General features: G+C 46.1%; 1 protein-coding gene across 1 annotated transcript in view; it reads left to right on the top strand.

Moving 5' to 3' along the window:
- Positions 1-17,851, top strand: part of LOC128278845 (dendritic arbor reduction protein 1-like) — a 48,963-nt gene that overhangs the window by 21,088 nt on the left and 10,024 nt on the right. Inside the window, 5 exon segments of the mRNA XM_053017571.1 lie at positions 12,487-12,670; positions 13,047-13,273; positions 13,276-13,362; positions 13,781-14,053; positions 14,133-14,643. Of these exon segments, the coding sequence (XP_052873531.1) occupies positions 12,487-12,670; positions 13,047-13,273; positions 13,276-13,362; positions 13,781-14,053; positions 14,133-14,643 (1,282 nt within the window).

Raw genomic sequence — 17,851 nt, forward strand, 5'->3', positions numbered from 1 at the left:
TGTTTATTTTTTTTTGTATTGATACAAAATGGCGCTCCATTCATGAATTGTTGTTGTTTTATAAAGCTACTTAAGATCGTACCATCAAAGGATATTACGACGGCATTGGCCATTCGGTGGGGCAAAATTATGGAAGATGCGTTTTCTCGCTGCCTCGTGTTTTTAAGCGCAATACCCGACAAGGTGGACAGGTCAGTGTAACCGATATTTTCCGTCAACAGTCCGCCAAACACCTGAACCCAAAGCAGTGCAAAGCCGAAGTGGCCTGTGAAACACAAAACCAATAAACACATCTTTCCATTCCAATAACCATAAATTTGAACACGCTTTTATCTAACTAGTTTCGTCAATTTCTACAACACCCTCGTGCCGACATTCATTCATGCTCATCATCTTCAACAGCCTCCCGCGCGGGCTCGTTCCACCACCCTCAGATCGGCTCCATAATGCTCCGTTTCCGTTCCCCGCATTCCGGTTTTGAGCTCTGAGCGCGGACCGCGTCGACCCCTTTCCTCGAGCCGCCTTGTCGGTGTGAGCTTTCGGCTTAAAAGGTAACGCTAACACCTGCGCGAGTTTATCAATGGGTTAGGACCATTCGAAAAGCGATAAACGAATTTCGTAGCCTCAATAGGCGAATCAGGCCCCACGGCGTGAGATACGCGCGGTGATCTTTGGAGTGACTTGACTTGGGGATTGTTAGGATATTTAATTGAATTATAACGGTACACAGCATCTACAGGGTGCTGGGTGGCCGATAGAATGGCAAACGCGACTATCGCCTCGGCCATCGGGCAAATCCAGAGGTGGGCCGCGACGCTCCGATAGTGTTGGGACCGCTCGGGCTCTCGGGCTGGGGTCAAACCGCCTTAAACCGATACCATGAAAATCGAATTAGCTGGTAATGTTTCTACCCCCGCTGGGTATGCTTTCAAAAGCATAAGGCTCACAAGGTCCTTTGTTGGGAACCGCTCCGCTTAAGGTCGCTCGGCGAAGTGGCAAGAGTCGCGAGACTTTGCCTGTTCGCAGGATGACAATTGGAATTCATTCTGAGCATCAGTTTACAATCCAACCCAGAAAAATATCAATATCATTCCTGCAATAATGCTTTATGACAATGCCAGCCAATCGACGATAGTAAAATCTAATCAAACCGGTCGCTGAAGGAGCTGAAACATTCGTAACTTCTTCATAATTGAATTTTGATTGTGAAACATTCATCGGGTTTTTTGGAATATTATTAAATTAGATTTAGAACGAGCACTAACCTCCCGTGATTGTTGAAACATAATTGACCTTTGGTACGTTGAGTCTCGTAAAAAGCCATAACGTTAAGCGTAACGTGATCTTAAAACATTTAATCGCTTACTGAGCAAGACATAACATCAGAATAGGAATACTGATCAAGAATTCCAACAATAATCGTGTTGAACCTGATTCCTAAATTCCTTAATCGGATTAATTCAAAAGTGTATTTAATATTCCAGTGCAACCATTTTATCTCTCCAGTACTTCTTGGCTCTATCAAGTGCCGCTTTTGGCCGAGCGACATTTCTTACCGATGAGCATTTCTTGGAGGTCTGCGAACAGTCAGCAGTCATCCAAGTGAGCCAAATCTGGCTCAATCCACGTAGCTTCGCAATTGTTTTGATTGACTTGTGACACGGTGCGTTGTCTTGACGGAACAAATTCTTTTTCTTTGTCATATGCCGTCGCTTCTTTCCATTTTCGGCCTTCAAACGCTCCAAAAATTCCGCTATATAATATTCACTGTTGATGGTATGTCCTTTTCTCAAGATAGTCGATGAACTATTACACCACGCACATCACAAAAACTACCGAGGCCATAACCTTTCCAGCCGATTGTTGAGCTTTGCGGTGCTCGGTTCGCCAGTTGCTTCGGTCCACTCAGATGACGATCGTTTTGAGTCCGAAAGGGAGTTATGGATCCATGTTTCTTCCATTGTCACAAACGTGGCCAAAGACTGTTCGGAATCAACGCGTCCTTGTGAATGATTCAAACAACTTCACTTTTCGATCATTCAAAACGATTTTAAGGATTTTTAAAATGTTTTTAGGATACTTTAGTAGAATATCATGAAATTGTGACAACTTTTTTTTAAAGCTTACTAACGAACGAACTAACTACAAACGCGGTGAATGCAATGAGATTAGCGCCATCTAGTTGTTAGGCTCAAGACCTTTCAACCCATATACTAGGCTGCTCATTAAATTCGGAGCCTCGACAAGAAAGAGCGCTGCTACGAGCCTGATTTTTTTTTGTGATATTGGTACACTCTTCAAATGAATGTATGTGAAGTTTCATTTCGATCGGTCTCTCAATTTTTTTTTCACAAGCCATTTAGTATCGACATGTCACAGTATTTTTTACAATGGAAAAAATCAAGTATGTGCAGTGATTTAATTTTTTTGGAAGGTTTAAAAGCCAATGAAAATTATGAACGAATATTGAAAGTGTATAAGGACTCTTCACCTTTAATTAGAGGGTTAAAAGAGGGTTTTCTAAGTGTAAACATGGTCGTAGTAGCCTTTAAGACGAACCATGTCAAAAACGTCAAAAAACAGACACAACACCTGAAATCGTAAAACAATACCGGATATCGTTTTCGAAAATCGTCGAACCACTGAAAGAGATTTAATATAAGCCATCATATAAGCCTAGCCATCTCATTGAGCAGTATAACCAGTATTTTGACTGAAGTTTTGGGTTCTTAAAAAATGTTTGCAAAATGGGTGCCGCAGTCGCTAAAAATGGAACAATGCACCCAGTGCAACAAATGGCAGAAATCCATGAATTAAAGTTCGAATTGTTGAAGTTTCCACCCTATTCATCAGATTAGGCCCTTGGCGACTTCTACCTGTTTTCAAACCTAAAAAAATCCTGCGCGGAAAGCGGTTTTCATCAAATGATGACGTCCGGCTCCGAATTTAATGAGCAGCCTAGTACGAAACAAACTCCAAACAATTCCAGCCGTGCTTAGTATCGTAACCCTTGCTATTAGAACCACTAAACATCCAGGCCGACATTGCGGCCATTTCAAGCTACGCGACCTTTTTCCACTTTCTTTTTCACTTTCTACAAACTTTCTACTTTACTTTAGAGTAAGTAACAGTCAAAGTTTATTTCATCTGCCGGCTTCGGTCGGCCATCGGCGGCAAGTTGCCGGTCCGCAACTCGCAGAAGCAAAGTTTATCTTGGCCATTGTTTGCCTTTACTTTTGCATTTTGTTTACCGACCAGACCGACCAGAGGAGGGAGGGGTAGGCCAGCAGTGCTTGTTACTACCGGCATCAGCACAGCATCCAGCATCCAGAATCCAGCCCCCGGCATCGGAGCCTGGTATTACGTAATGCTCCTGCGACGGTGTGCGATACACAAATGCATCGCAAGCAGCATGATCCTGAGGTCTTTGCAGTTGATATTTTAGCAAGATTCAGTCGATTTTGTTTCGAGGCTTGCCGTCGAGGCTTGGGCAACGGACTCCGGTGCACCAATCCCTGGCCGGCCGTGATTCTTGATGAGACTCGTTCGTTTTTGCACTTTGCTCTTCCAAGCACAATGCGAAAAAACAGAAAAATTTAATATCAAATCGTTACCCTCCTCCCGATCGAGGTGATCAACGAGCAGAAGAAAAAACAAAAAGCGCAATGCAAATGTCTCTCCCAGCCACCCAGCCGGCGGGCACCAGCTTCTCCGTGAAAAGTAAGAGTGAATTCCTAATTCCAATTCATGCTGCATTAATTCGCTACACACCACACGACTCTACGACGCCGTCTCTCGATACGGCAGCTCGAAGAAGAGAGAGAGAGACGTTAATGTGATCACACACCGGCAGACATGCCTCTGGCCACGAATGGTACACAGGAGGTATAGTAGCGATCGGAGCGATTGCTGCTGTCATAGTCATCTTCGGCTTCGAGCCTCAAGCAGCCCGCGATCGGCCGCGACGTTTGGCAAGACGGCGGCTGCCCGCAGGCGAGTGAATATGACGTTACAGGCGGGCGAAGTAACCAGACCTGTTTCTCGATCGAGAGCGCCTGCTGCTGCCCTCGGTTAACGCAGAGATTGCTCTCCTCGCTGCAGCTTAGCATGAATGAAACCCAAAGGCTGCGCTTGTAAGAAGCCCTCGGCAGCTAGGCCAAAGGGAACGATCGTTCGCTCGCAGCAAGGGACCTGCAAGCGGACTAAACGGAGAAGAGGAGACAAACCGGGGGATGCACTTCGTGACAAACATAACCCAAATGGCCTGGTGATATTGATTTCCCTAACCCGGCTGTCCGGCCGGTGTGGGCTTTCCCATAGTCCCTCCTTGATGGTGCTTCTAGCCGAGCGGTTGATTTTTTCGAGACTCCAATCCGCTTACTGCCAAGTACATTTAGGCATGGTTCGGCGGCAGTTCTTGGCAGTAAGTTTCGCAAGCCTCAAGCGGCTCATTTGCGCTCCGTTATCGACCGTCGCGATCAAATGGACCTAGATTTTGGGGCTTTTTCAGCCCACAAATTGGCGAGCCACAAGATCGATGGCCTTGACGGTTGAAGGTATCCTTGGTTTTCAAAGGCACAGCAGTACGAATTGGCGTCCGTGGCAGTGTGAAGTCAGTTCCAGGCTAATCCAGCCGCATTCTCCATGAACTTTACTCACCAGCGGCAGCGGAATCCTTTGCCGATCACGCCATGCTCTGAAGATACGTCAAAGCGCACAGAATAGCCAGTGGCAGCCCTAGTACCACAAGTTCCATTCCCGTGTCGTGATCTACTACGCTTAGTTGACAAGTAAACATAAGCCTCTTCACCTCATAAACACGACAAAGATCCTTTCTGAAGGCTTCCAGTACAACTGCATTACTTTGGACACATGTACACCCGTACACACCGTAGTTTCTGCTGTGCTTTGTGAGCATTGCGCCAGGGTACGCTACGCGGAGTTTTGATGTATGACGGCGACTTCGGGGGGACCTAGAGTTAGCAGGGTACACTAAAGTCCAGAGCATTTCGACTGCAGCAGACGGAGACCACGCAGAGCAAGGGAGAGCCTGTTGTGCTGAAGGTGAATATGCACCACCACCTCCCTGCACCCTACCACCGCCACCGACGCCACCGCCATTAAAGTACATCGGTTCCCAATGATTTGCCAATGAAAAGTCACTTTGTCATGAGCGGCGCGCGCGCGCGCGACCTGAACTTACCCGAACGGTAGTTGAAGCGGCTTCAACGGAACGGAACACCACATCTCGATGGGACCTGGATACCCACCAGGCCACCAACCGGTACGGCGCCGACCACACTCTGCAACGAGTGGTGGTGTGCTGGAATTTAGAACGAAATATCAGAATCGTGACCAATTTCTTGTGTGCTGTGTACGAGGAGCTCGATGGCGATAGAGCATGCGATAGATAGGGTAACGTGGAAGATCGTCGTCGTCCTGCTCTTTATGAGTAGCACGGGAGGGTAACGGGAGACCCCAACGCGAGCCCCAGTTGCCAACCAATATTGCTATCATTAGTTCTCTTCAACGTGAGGTCATTCGAGTCTGGTGTAAAAAGTACTGCGCAACCCCGCGGCTGAGGCTCCGATGCAAACAGTATTTAAATAGTGTAAAAATAAGAAAGCAATGCCGAACGGGGAATGATTGCCCAAACCGCCACGGGTCTTGGTCATCGGTCGATCGTGTTTTGCTAAAACCCAATCACCCAATCAGATCAGACTGTCTGTTTGATCATTGCTCAAATATAACCCTGATATCGGGCGTTTCGGGATTCGTCGGTCGCATATTTGCTTCAAGTCGTACCAGTAGCTTCTTGGCGGCGGTATTCCCAAACTGGGTCGAAACTGTCCAACTCGTAGTAGTATAAAGTTAAAAGATTTACCATACTGACTACTGGCCGCCGAGCGCTTGCTGAATTCGACCGTTGAAGTGGAACTTTGCCAGACATCTCGAGGTCACCCGAAAAGCAATCGAAATAATCAATCATTTCGCTATTGTATGGGGGCCTTACACGGTGGGCTGGGGAAGGCCGGATAGTCGATCCTATTTGTGTCCTGGGTGCAGAAAGGCTCGGTAGGTGAAAGTAAGTGCAAGCGCGGGCTGTGCGGACTTGCGGACGCCAGTATCGCTACCGCAAGCCCTTTGGAAACCTGTTCTGTTAATTTGCAGTAGAAACATCGGCGTCGTCGGCGCAAAAAGCGTTAGTTGCAATTGATTTGCAATAATTGTGGCGTAATTATCTTTGTTCCCCTTGACTGAACCATGAAAGACCACGTGGGTTACAGTTTACTTTTACGCGCCACTGCGCGATGTTTGGAAGACGGGGTTTAAAAAATAGCCAAAGGAATCGCCTGACCTTGGGCCGCGAAGGCACAAGGAACAGATCGCCAATCGCACACGATCTTAACGGCCCCCCCCTGGTTTGTTGTTGGGAAGCTTGGCCATTCCATGCTCCATGCCTTTAAGTGTAACGAAATCAAAGAAGCAGCCAACTTCCGCGTCAGAAAAAACGTGTTAAATCGTCATCGCCATGACAAAATGTATTCGAAAATATTCCGTTATTTCAGCCGTTTCTTGACAAATACCGTTTTTAAACAGGTTTGCGACCAAAAAGGGGTTCGAAACATGTTCGATTAAGCTTGTCGTGCCGAGGGACGTTCTATTTTTGATCAGCATGATTAAACACTGAATTGCAAAACTGGTAAAATCAACAAAATAATGATCTTATGGTTTTATGGATGCGTGATATATTAAAGGTCAAATACACTGACGGTTGATGATCAAAGTCCGGAGCTGCGGTGTTGAGATTTTACGAACGGCCGGAAGTCGCTTTTAGTTTTAGTCGTACTAATGTATTAGGTGTTTGAATTAATTCTTTCGGTTTTACAATTGATGGCATTACATTTTAAAATGAAGTATGTGTTTGACAGTTTCTGTCATTACGCATCTAACGCAGTATAGGTTTTTTTGTTCGAGTGTAAATAACACTTAAACATAAGCATCTGAAAATGTCGAGTTTGGTTCCTGACTTGTTCCGTTCAAAGACGAAGAGTTCTATCGATACGAAACCCGTTAATTAATCCTGAAAGATGGGAGAAGGAAGTAGTAGCTAACGACGGACAATACTTTGTTGTAGTAAGACCACAAATGTCGAATAAAAACCGCAAGAATTAACGCGTACGCCTAATACTAATACTTGTATTATTTTGAGAATTGAACCACTCCGCGTGCCGTTTGCCATGTTGCGTGTACCATGATTTAAATCGTAACTTCGAACGAAGGCCACCGATACTGGCAGCATGAAAAGCGGCAGTGATCGACGACGTAGTTCCGTGTTAGTTTTAACACTAGTAGAGCTACGGTGCTTGGTTAGAAGCGGCCACCAACCGCTGAATACCAATTTATGAACACGAATACGAATCGTTCAATGATGCCTTACCAAACCACTGTAACCTGCTGCTCTATGCTTCCACTCAAAACGTAGAAACATGATTGATTTGACCAGAACTTCATCGCCGGCCATCGGTCTTGAGGATGTGCACGTGAACTAGATTTGAATAAGGCGAGAAACTAGTCACTCGTGCACTAATCTTATCAAGTGGTGGTGGTGGTTGCGAAATTTGCGCCACATAAACCTGTAAATCCCGAAAGGGTGCTGACAAGGGCCGGGTTCGCGGGTTCGCGCTTCAACTTGCTGCTCCGGAACGTTCGCGTCCGCGGCGTGGCAGGTATTTTCGGTGCAATCCAACCGAACCGTTGCAGCGTATCAGAAAGCAAATAATGTCTCATCGACACCCAATGCGTTCGTGTGGCGGACAAATCAGTAGGAGACCCGTGCCTGCTGCCGACTACCCGACTGTGCGACTAAATTTCGACCACGGACCTCGGTTTAGCCCGGCCCGGTCTGGTCCGCGGAGCCCGGCCCGGCCGACCTCTTGCGCAATAGCGCAAAAATAACAAATTTATCTAATTGGCCGCGCAAGCATCTAAGTCGTGTGGTTCTGCCGTGCGGTGTGTGCCGTGTGTCCGCTGAAGAGTTCGCCAAATCAACAATGGACGTATTTCACTGGCGGGAAGGCTCCACGAAGCGAAGCATGTGCATCACATGGTGTACCTCCTGGCCCTGCCGGCGGGGATGGAGGAGCGCGCAATGAGCGCAACTAGTATCAGGGTAAACATATTTTATCGTAAAGCAAACAAGTTAGCGAAAGAAGAAACCGAAGGACCGGCCTAAAGAAACTGGCCACCACCACCACGACCCGATGGCGAAGACTCCACAAGCGATCGATGCCTGGTTGCGAAACTACTAAAAGGAGAAGAAAAGCAACGGGGGGAAAAAAACGGCACACAAACGAAGCTATGTTTGCCCTTTGACTAAACTACAGGTCTGGTGCGCTCTCGTGGTGCTCAATAATTGAAAATATGTACGGATCAAACAAGACAACATAGCGCGTTGGACCGCGCGCCCCGCGCCGTGTGAGGGGGGTCGGAGGGGAACCGCAGGGGGGGGGTCGCGGAGGTGCGCGGTGCGAATTGAACGCTGCAGTGTTACATACATATTACTTTCCACCGATCTAAGGCCCCGTGAGCCTGGTGAGGGCCCGTGAGGGCCTATGAGTAATGGTTCCGGATTTATGAAACCGAGATCGTTACCGTCCAGGCTCGCCAGGATCGGTATTTGGGACGTTTACTCGGTAGGTTTAATTAAATTGACAATCAATTTGTTTGTCTGACCTCGCTTCGGCCGCGAGGGGCGTAGCGTGGCGTGGCGCGGGTTGCTGCTACGGGACAGTCGAATCATTCAGCGTATCGTCTCAGCATAAAAAAAGGCTTTTCTTTAAACTCATTTACACTGTTGGCGGTCGCTCCGTGGCAGGTAACCTGCCGTGAAACAATTCTTTTGTTTATGATTTATGGTGTACCTGGCAGAAACATGTTTAAATGTAAGCAAAGCAGATTGTTTTAAGCTAATAATCGTTTAAATTGGGCACAATCACAAGCTGTTTTGTCAATCCTGTTCGCCAATACTGTCCAATGTATTTCAAATATAGTGGCTTTAAATCGGGTATTTTTTGTCTGTTTACCACAAAGCAATGCTTGATTCATGTACATGAGATTTGTGCTTTATAAAGCTAGAGAAACTCCGTTGATAGAGCAGTCGGTAACTCTCGTCGTTGTCAAGCAACTGGCCAACTGGGTTTGATTCCCGATACCAGCGTGACAGGGGGGGTTGGCGTGGGGCTAACAATCCCGCCCGTAAAGACACACCGTTACAGAAAGCAACAGCGGCTAACATTGTCTTTGGTACAGGGCAAGACCGCTCAGCAGTTATAGCCGAAAGAAGGATAAGGATAAGAAGAACAAGAAAGCACCGATCAGGAACGGGGCTGGTTGGACTGTATTTTATTCATTGAACACTTGAAGTGTAAAAAAACAGAAACAAAACATTGAATGTGACACGAAAGTACCGTGCCAAAGGAACAACGTTAGTTTTGTTTTTACTCGGTTTTCTACTGCAATTCTTGTGATGTTGCACATGTTTACCTTAGAGTATTGGTTTGGAGGTACATGTTTATCTGAAATAAATTAACGCCAAGGACCTTTTTTCATATAAGAATATAATTGCTGATTGGTTTTTTTTTATGATCATTTCATGACATGATCATTAATCGTTGAGTTTCTTTCATCTAACATAGATTTCAAATTGTATGATTTTTTACATTAAAGGGTTTTAAAATATGCATTCAGTGAATAACCGACCATTCGATGTCCTGAAATCGCACGAGCTATCATGGACAAAACTAATTGAGGATCGTTGTTTGGCGCTTTCAATGTTGAATTACTTCAGTAATATATTTAAAGCCTTTTAATAATAAGTTTAGAATAAAACATATTGAGGCTTGCTGTAATGATACATTCATTATGTTCCATATTTATTGATCTATGTTCATGTGTTATGGTACTTTGAAATACATCTAGTTAAATTATTTACCTACGTGAATTGATTCATGTTTGATGGTACACAAGTTTTATCGTTTCCTTATGGTAGAACAAAATTGAAAGTACATCTCAATCAATCAATATCAATACTTTTTTTAGGGTTAACCTATGCGACGAGACTGTTCCAAATTGTACAACACTGATTACTAAAATCTTAGCACACTTTTCGCCCTGAACTAAACTTTGTTAATGTAAGTATAATCAAAGTTTACGTGAATTGTTTAAGTCGGACAGCTTCTAAAGCTTGTCGGAAGATCACTTGATAAAGTGTTTGCTTAAACTTTACTTCATGCTTCACAATTCGTGTCTAACTGTGTTGATGTCCAAACGTTTTAACAAACGTTACATACTTATGCATATTCTCGTTACACACTATTCTCTAACGTTAAATATTTATGCATGTTTATGCATTCTTATACAAACATTGTTACATAAAGTATGCCGGCAAAGGAACCCACAAGTGCAAACGTATCCATAATCCTCCAAGGCATTTTTGGTGGGCCAATTGTATGAAAACTCCCCACTGTGCAATCGTGGATTACATTCTGTGGATACCGTATGCTGTCATGCAGTGAGACGATTTGATCCGAACGATCCACACGATCCTCCAATATGTTAATACCTGGTGCATTCAAGTGCTTCAAGTTGGTCCTGCACATCAGATAAGATGCCAACGTGAATGAAGAACATACACCAAAAATCAAACTTAATCGTATTTCTCTCCGTTTCACGTTACGCCTTCGTTCACGATCTGTCTTTATAAGATACTTTGTAGCATTTTTTATAGTAACCAAAAAACACCCATTTTATCCTTTGCCACCAGCAATGAACAGAGGTTTTTTGGGGCTCCTCAACATGCCGCGCAGAAGTCGTCCTAAGCCCACGCACCAAACCGAGGAAGTTGATGAACTTTTATGAAAAGTTGTCGTGAACCTTCAGGTACATAGTTTACGGGGTATTAAAAGAAACTTACCGTTGAGTAAAGTTCTCTGTGGCTGAGCCTCACGCTTTTGCCGATGTGCTGTGCCGGGGTATGATAAAATCAGATCAGATTCGGTTGAACTGGTTAAACTGGGGACCCGAGTGAACGAAGCAATAAATTTAGGTCCGCGTTTCATACGACGGCCACCGAGATACCAAGGCCATAGGTGTAAAGATCTATTCAATTCCAATAGATCGCACACACGGAGGTGTCCATTATTTCTATCACTAATGTGTGTAAGTTCTAAAGTATTGGTCCACTGTGCCCGAGGCAGCTTTTGACCTCGGGTGCTTGGCGCTCCGTTTGTTGGGGTACTTTATGTAGATACAGATTTGGCGCACCGGTCAAGCGGATCAGTGTGTATTCATGGGCAGTTCAACGATCACAAAGCATCGCGCCTGACCCGGCATTCCGATGGCATTATACATAGGCCCAGTCCCCGGATCGGGGGATCCCCATCTTGGTTGGGGCCTGCAAAAACATAAGCGTAATATTCTGTGCGTTGTTTTTAGGTTAGGTCAACTGTCACGCCGTTCTGGGTAAGAACACTCTCAATGAATAATCCCTCCACACTCACACACGTCACACGTCGCCACTTCGCCGGCCCAACCGGGGCTATTCAACCGGTCGATCAATATTCTGTTTAGCTGTGTGTGGTGCTGACTCGGTGACCTCATTCTGGGCAAATGTCTGCCTACCGTTCCATTCCGGGCTGCTTGCAGCCTTAGCAGCCCGCCATACCGAGCTCGTCCACATGCTTTTGGGAGTTAGCAGGGTACAGGGAGCTACCAATGCTTATATGTCCCAAATCTAGCTGATGCTCTAGCTCTAAGCTCCACGGCGTAAGCTTTCAACGGGTGCTACATACGTCCATAGTTTACGACTATTTGTCCCACAGCCGTACAGTGACAGCCCGGTACGGCGAGCGACCTGAAATTCTTCAGCCTTGAAATTCCTACTCTACCAGCGGACACCAGTCCGCTGACGCTCGTGCCCTAGGATTCTTCCGAACACCCAAATTTTTCAACACGTCAGAAAGTCCTGTAGAAATCAGTCCCATTCGTAAATAAAGAATAGTAGAGCAATTAATGGTCAATAATGTAGCACTATGCATCTTGCAGCACCAAAGAGTGTGGTTGTTTGGGGGCTCCACGAAGTCCACCGCCACCGTTGGTCGAGTTCAAGTTTTACGGCAGCCACACAGAGCCATCGGTATAGGAACCATAGTAATTACCCGCAGCTACGCCGTGGTTGCTGCGTTTTTAATCCTTGACCTATTTGCTCTTGCTCTGCAAACCACGTGGTGCCGATTTGTGATCTTGATCTTTGCGGTTTGGCGTGCGGTGTTGTGGCAAAGCTGGTGTTGCCGCTCTTCGAGCGAAGCGGCAACGGTTTGGCAGAGTTGAGCGTTTTATTTACCCTGTTTTGATAAGTAACCGTAAGGCGAATTTATGTCGATTAAGTTTTGTCCTTTATCTATTCCCTCTCCACGTCAATTACAGTCAGCGGAACTAGAATTTCGGAATGAGCTGATGGGGCGCTTGCAAAAATTGGAATCTAACCTCGAACTGGATGTTGTGCCCAGCACGCAGCATCACCCTGAACCAAACTCGCCCGTGCCGTCCTCCGGTCTGTCTAGTTACGCCGGTCTAAGTTACGAACAGTATGGCAAAGAACTATTTATCGGTAAGTGATCGGTGCAGATGCTGTTCCGGGTGGCTGAGAAACTTTTCGACGCAACTCTTAAATTTTGTACAAGACTCTGAAATTATGACAAGACTTCGAAACCAAAAAAGGCAAATAACCCGACACTAAAAACGACTAACTAATGTTGATTGGCTGTAGAGTCGATATAACGAGAACGTAGAGTCTGTAGAAAATTCGGAGTTGACCTTATTTAATTTTCTTTTTCGATCGTTTTTGCTGAAAATCTGGACACTTTTAGAAAAGATAGGACATTTACACGTTTTCGTTTTAAGATCATTTGTTTTGGTCATTCAATCAATTTGACTTTTCCTCAATGTTGCTAATTCGATTCTTACCGCTTCTGGTCGCCCGCCAGGCCACAAAAATCGGGACATGTTGTGCCCGGACCCGGACGACTCCTTTCTGCGGCCACCGCTGTGGGAAGATATCACCAGTTCGATACAAAACATCGACCCAGAGAATGCCATCATGCTGGGCAGCATGAACGGTACGCCCCAGGTCAAGATGGAAGCGGCCGACGAAGCGCTCTTAGAGCCCCTGTCCTCGCCATTGCTCAGTCCGTTAGAGATTAAAACCGAAAAGAGCTACCTTCTAGTGCAAAGCCTTCACCGGAACACCACCAGCAGCAGCAGCAGCAACAGCAACAGCAACAACAGCAACAGCAACAACAATAACAGCCACCTTAATAGCAACGCTAGTATTCACCAAACCATCATGCACGCTGATGCCTCCTGTAACCTTTCCGCCACCGGCGCCGCCATCAACGGCAGCAACAACAATGGAAGCAATAATTTCCTCCAACAGCATGTTCCGAGCTACACCCAAAACTTGTCGGCATCTCCCAACAGCTGCATAGTTCACGGTCAGCCTCAGCAAACCCCGAACGGATACATGGTGGAGACGACCGACGGTGCCGGTAGCCCACGGCACCACACCAGCCTCTCTCCGCAACGCCAGCATCCCCACCAGCAGCAGCAGCAGCTTCAGCAGCAGCCTCTTCATCAACACACGCTGACTCAAGAACATCAACTGCTCTGCCATCCCCAGCATCATTTGCACGCCGAGCAACATCAGCAGCAGCAGCAACAGCAGCAGCAACAGCAACAGCAACTCCACCAACACCCGCAGTATTTGCACGTGAATCACAACAACAACAACTACTACCACTGGCAACCGCCCCAGCATCAAGCGCCCCGAAGCGTCACCTTGAACCAGGCGACGCCCAGCCAGATTTATCACCACTGCAAGTACATGCCTTCGCAGTGTGCGTCCATGTGCCCCGCACCACTCTCGAGGCTAATGTACGTTCCGCCGCTGACGCCACCCAACTCGGATCCCGGAAGCCCGGGCAACACTTTGCAGGTTAGTTCTCCCCCCAGAACCTAACTAGTACTCCCCGAATGCTAGTTGCTTATGGTGTGGTGTGCTTAATCCATCACAGAATCCATCTCGGAGAACTCCGCCCCCTCCGTACCAGCAGCAGCAGCAACAGCTAGCTATTCCTCAAAATCATCTCCATGGCCACCATGGGCAGGAGAGCATCCTGGGCCTTGGCCCGTCCGTTGTCGTTCCTCCGACGATTCAGCTCCATCAGCTGCACCATTCGTCCCTGACGCAGCCAGAATCCAACGGCCCGCAGCCAAATCCAAGTGCGGCGGATCTAGTAGCTACGGCAGGAGACGGGGTCGGGGTCAGCACGCACGTTGGTTACGCACGGGCCGGAAGTCGGGCCGACGAAACTGGTGGACGGCCGCCGGGTGGCAGAAGTGCTGCCAGTAAGGCGTCGATGGCAAATGGCCGCGGTTCCGGGTCAAAACGGACAACGTCAGCGGTGCACAGCCTCAGTAGTGTGCTCAGCAATGCGACCATGGTGAAGCACATTGCGGGTCGCTACAATCGACGCAACAATCCCGAGCTGGAGAAACGGAGGATACACCACTGTGATTTTATCGGTAAGTAGCCGGAGACTATTGTAGTTCCCAAGTAGCAACGCCTGGACCATACTGCTTTAGTTGGTGTGGATAACCAGCGGTTCTTCAAATTATTTTCAATCCAGGAATAAGGGACCATTTGGCATCATGTTCTCCTTGTTACATCGAAATTCTCGCATTGAAGGTTTTTTTCTTTCCATAAGTTTACTCAGATTTGGGGCGATATTACTGCTATTTTCTGTATACTTAGTCTGAGCTAGAGTTTAATATTGACAAGGGGTCAAATCGAGCAGAAAGACCTGACGAACTTTGACAACGTCTTGGTCTTGCCACTATGTAACTTCAAGACTCTGGCTTTGGATCAACAGTTGATCAGGGTGGGTTGAGAATTAAGCTTACAGCCAGGAATTCTATGCGATTTCGTAGTGACATAACGACGCGTTTTTTTCCTTAGAAAACACATGGATTTTCGACTCATTTTTCAAGTAGTTTTTGGACATTATTCAACTCTGTTTGCAAAAACCATGTGCAAATGTCAAACAAAGCATATTTTTCTGACGTTTCCCAACCAAGCAGGCGCTGTTGAAGATAATTTTACCAGAGAACTTAGTGTGGCTAAGTTTTCTTGCGTCCATTCCCCGGTATCAGCCACGGTACAATCACGGCAAGGGTGATCCAAATCGGCGTAACTCCCAACTTCGGAATAAGATTCACTACCCTAATGGGCCCACAGCCACGCTAATTAAATCGCCCATACCAAGTACGCCTTCGGCCAGTTTCCAGTGGCCAGTAGCCAACAACACTGTCTCGTTCTAAAACCGAAGACTTCCATCGAACGTCAATTTATCCCCAAGCAACGGGACCAATTAAGAGAGCGTGACGTGGAGCTTCCTCGTTTTGCCCCTTAAACGCGTCGCCTTTTTTCGCTGCCCGCCGGCCGTCAAATTTGGGTCCAAGTTTTGTCATGATGTTTGGTCAGGCCAGAGCGACTTGGAGACAGTTTCGCTATATGGGCCGCGGAAGATCCACAAGCCAGATTACCGACAACTTCGAATCTTCATGCACACGGTCCAGCAGTGTACAAATGTCACACGGCTGTAAATCCATAAACGGGGTCCAGGGCTGGGAATGTGAGAAAAATTGTTCGCAATTGCCTTCGCAGGGCACGATCGGAGGCGTTTCACACGATCCTATCTGGTAGCCTAGCATTGATTGCAGCAGCCCTTCATACACGTCACCAGACACGAAAAGAAAACGCTGCGCGGCGATACAATTAAGACATTGGCGCGGTGTTCAATTATCTTTCTACCTGATTATGATGTTATATAGGTGTTACCGTTTCCGAAACAGATCAGGTTGTGTGGAGGCAGTAGTGAAAATCTCCACGCCGGCGCGCGCTGCTATATGGAAACGATAATTATCTTCATTCCTCCTCAAACAGTCACGTTAGAGATGGAGCGACGGTCCACGGCAGACCATATCGGTGACGTTTCGGTGTTGGGTGTGAACCTTCCATATTCGAAGTGCCTCCCGATGCCGAGACAACGAATTTTACTGTAGGAGAGGTGCACTGGCTACTACGAACACTTGTTATTGCGAGAAGTTACACGACTCATTCAATTTGTTATTTTTCACCGGACAGCGTCAAGTGAGGTTAAGTTGGATTAAAGAGGAATACGTCTTGATGGTCGGTATTGCAGCATTGCTGGAAAGCGTGTAAAAATGCTTTCAAAAGTATAAAATAAGGGCTAGGATTTACGCCTCCTAAAGCACTCATTTTAAAACAAATAATAAAGAAGCGTAAGTAGCATCGTGAATTAAGAGTCGACAATCTTTGGTTGTTTGTAAACGTTGGGAGAAGGAAAATATTTTACGAGTCCACAAATTAACCAGATTATGCTCCAAAACTACTAGATGATGCAACGCTGAACCAAAATTGAATCCAAAGCTCAAAAGAGTTTTCGGTAAAATAGATTCGTTTAATTTTAAATTAGCAGTTCATATTAAACCCGATCCGATTTTAGCCATCCGATCGAACGTAAATTGTTTTAAACTTTTGTTTCACAAATCATTGGACTGCCGAAACTTTGCATACTTTTTACACACACACACACTCTCAGTACTGGGTGGAGTGGTCCTCAGTATCAGTGCGCATGTCACTTGCTATGTCGGAGAAGGAACAACGCCCCTAAGCCGGCCCCGCGAATTTCGCATGTCAAAAACACAAATGGAAGCCAATACGAAGTCAGTAGATTGATCGCTTTTTGATCAAAATTTCCTGAAATATTAAACTTATTGGTTCATTGCCATTGTAGTGGTTTCGTGAATTCTAATTCAAATGCATTATAAACTTTTGCATTTTCAAGTTTGAATTGTTCGCCGGAGTCCCTTCGACTGCCCAAATGTCCTTAAAAGTGCACTTCTACCTATACTCTCTCCCAGTTTTTTAACAAACTCTAGCTCAATTCTCCATTCCTTTTGCTACAAGAGATTGGGGCTTTGACGAAACTCAACTTCTAATAATTCTACTATTACTACTGAAAGAAAAGAAAGTTAAAGAAAAATATTCTTACTGAATGAAAGCAAGTGTATTTTCGTTTTATGAGCCGAGTTTTATGATTTTCTTATCGATTGTTTTACATTATTTTTTTCATAAGATTTTCTTTGGCACCAGAGCGCGTGTGCGTAGCCCTTTACCTATTTACAATTAATGATGCGCAAAGCCAGTCAGTCAAGCCCGAAGTTCTAATGTGGGTCGACACTGTCGAACACTTCGACGATAGGCGGTGAGACCTACGACGATTTTTTCATGGGCTTTCGTTTCCTATTGCCACGGCCCTACCGGGGCCGCTAACGAAGTGCGTAAATACTTTCTCTAATTAAATAAATGAACGACAAACCGGGCAATATAGAATCGACTAGGGACATATCAATGCTCAACTGGCCGGATCGTGGCTGCGTTGAGGTGAGGCCTTTACGCACTTACGCCGATAAACTGTGTTTGCGGTGCCGGTAATTGTTTGCCTTACTGCCCATTCAGCTGCAGCTCTGTGAAGTGTATAATTGTTAATCAAGATCTATCACGTAATAATGTTTAATAATTCGTTCGTTCGCAGGCAGGCAGGCACCGTTGGCGGCGCCGGTATCATGCCGGGTTGTTGATTTTGCTTTTTTTTCTCGATCGCCATTTAATTCTGCATCGAAACGGCTTTTACAGCCAACGTCAACA

This window comes from Anopheles cruzii, chromosome 2, assembly GCF_943734635.1.
Source record: "Anopheles cruzii chromosome 2, idAnoCruzAS_RS32_06, whole genome shotgun sequence".
In the NCBI taxonomy this organism is placed as follows: domain Eukaryota; kingdom Metazoa; phylum Arthropoda; class Insecta; order Diptera; family Culicidae; genus Anopheles; species Anopheles cruzii.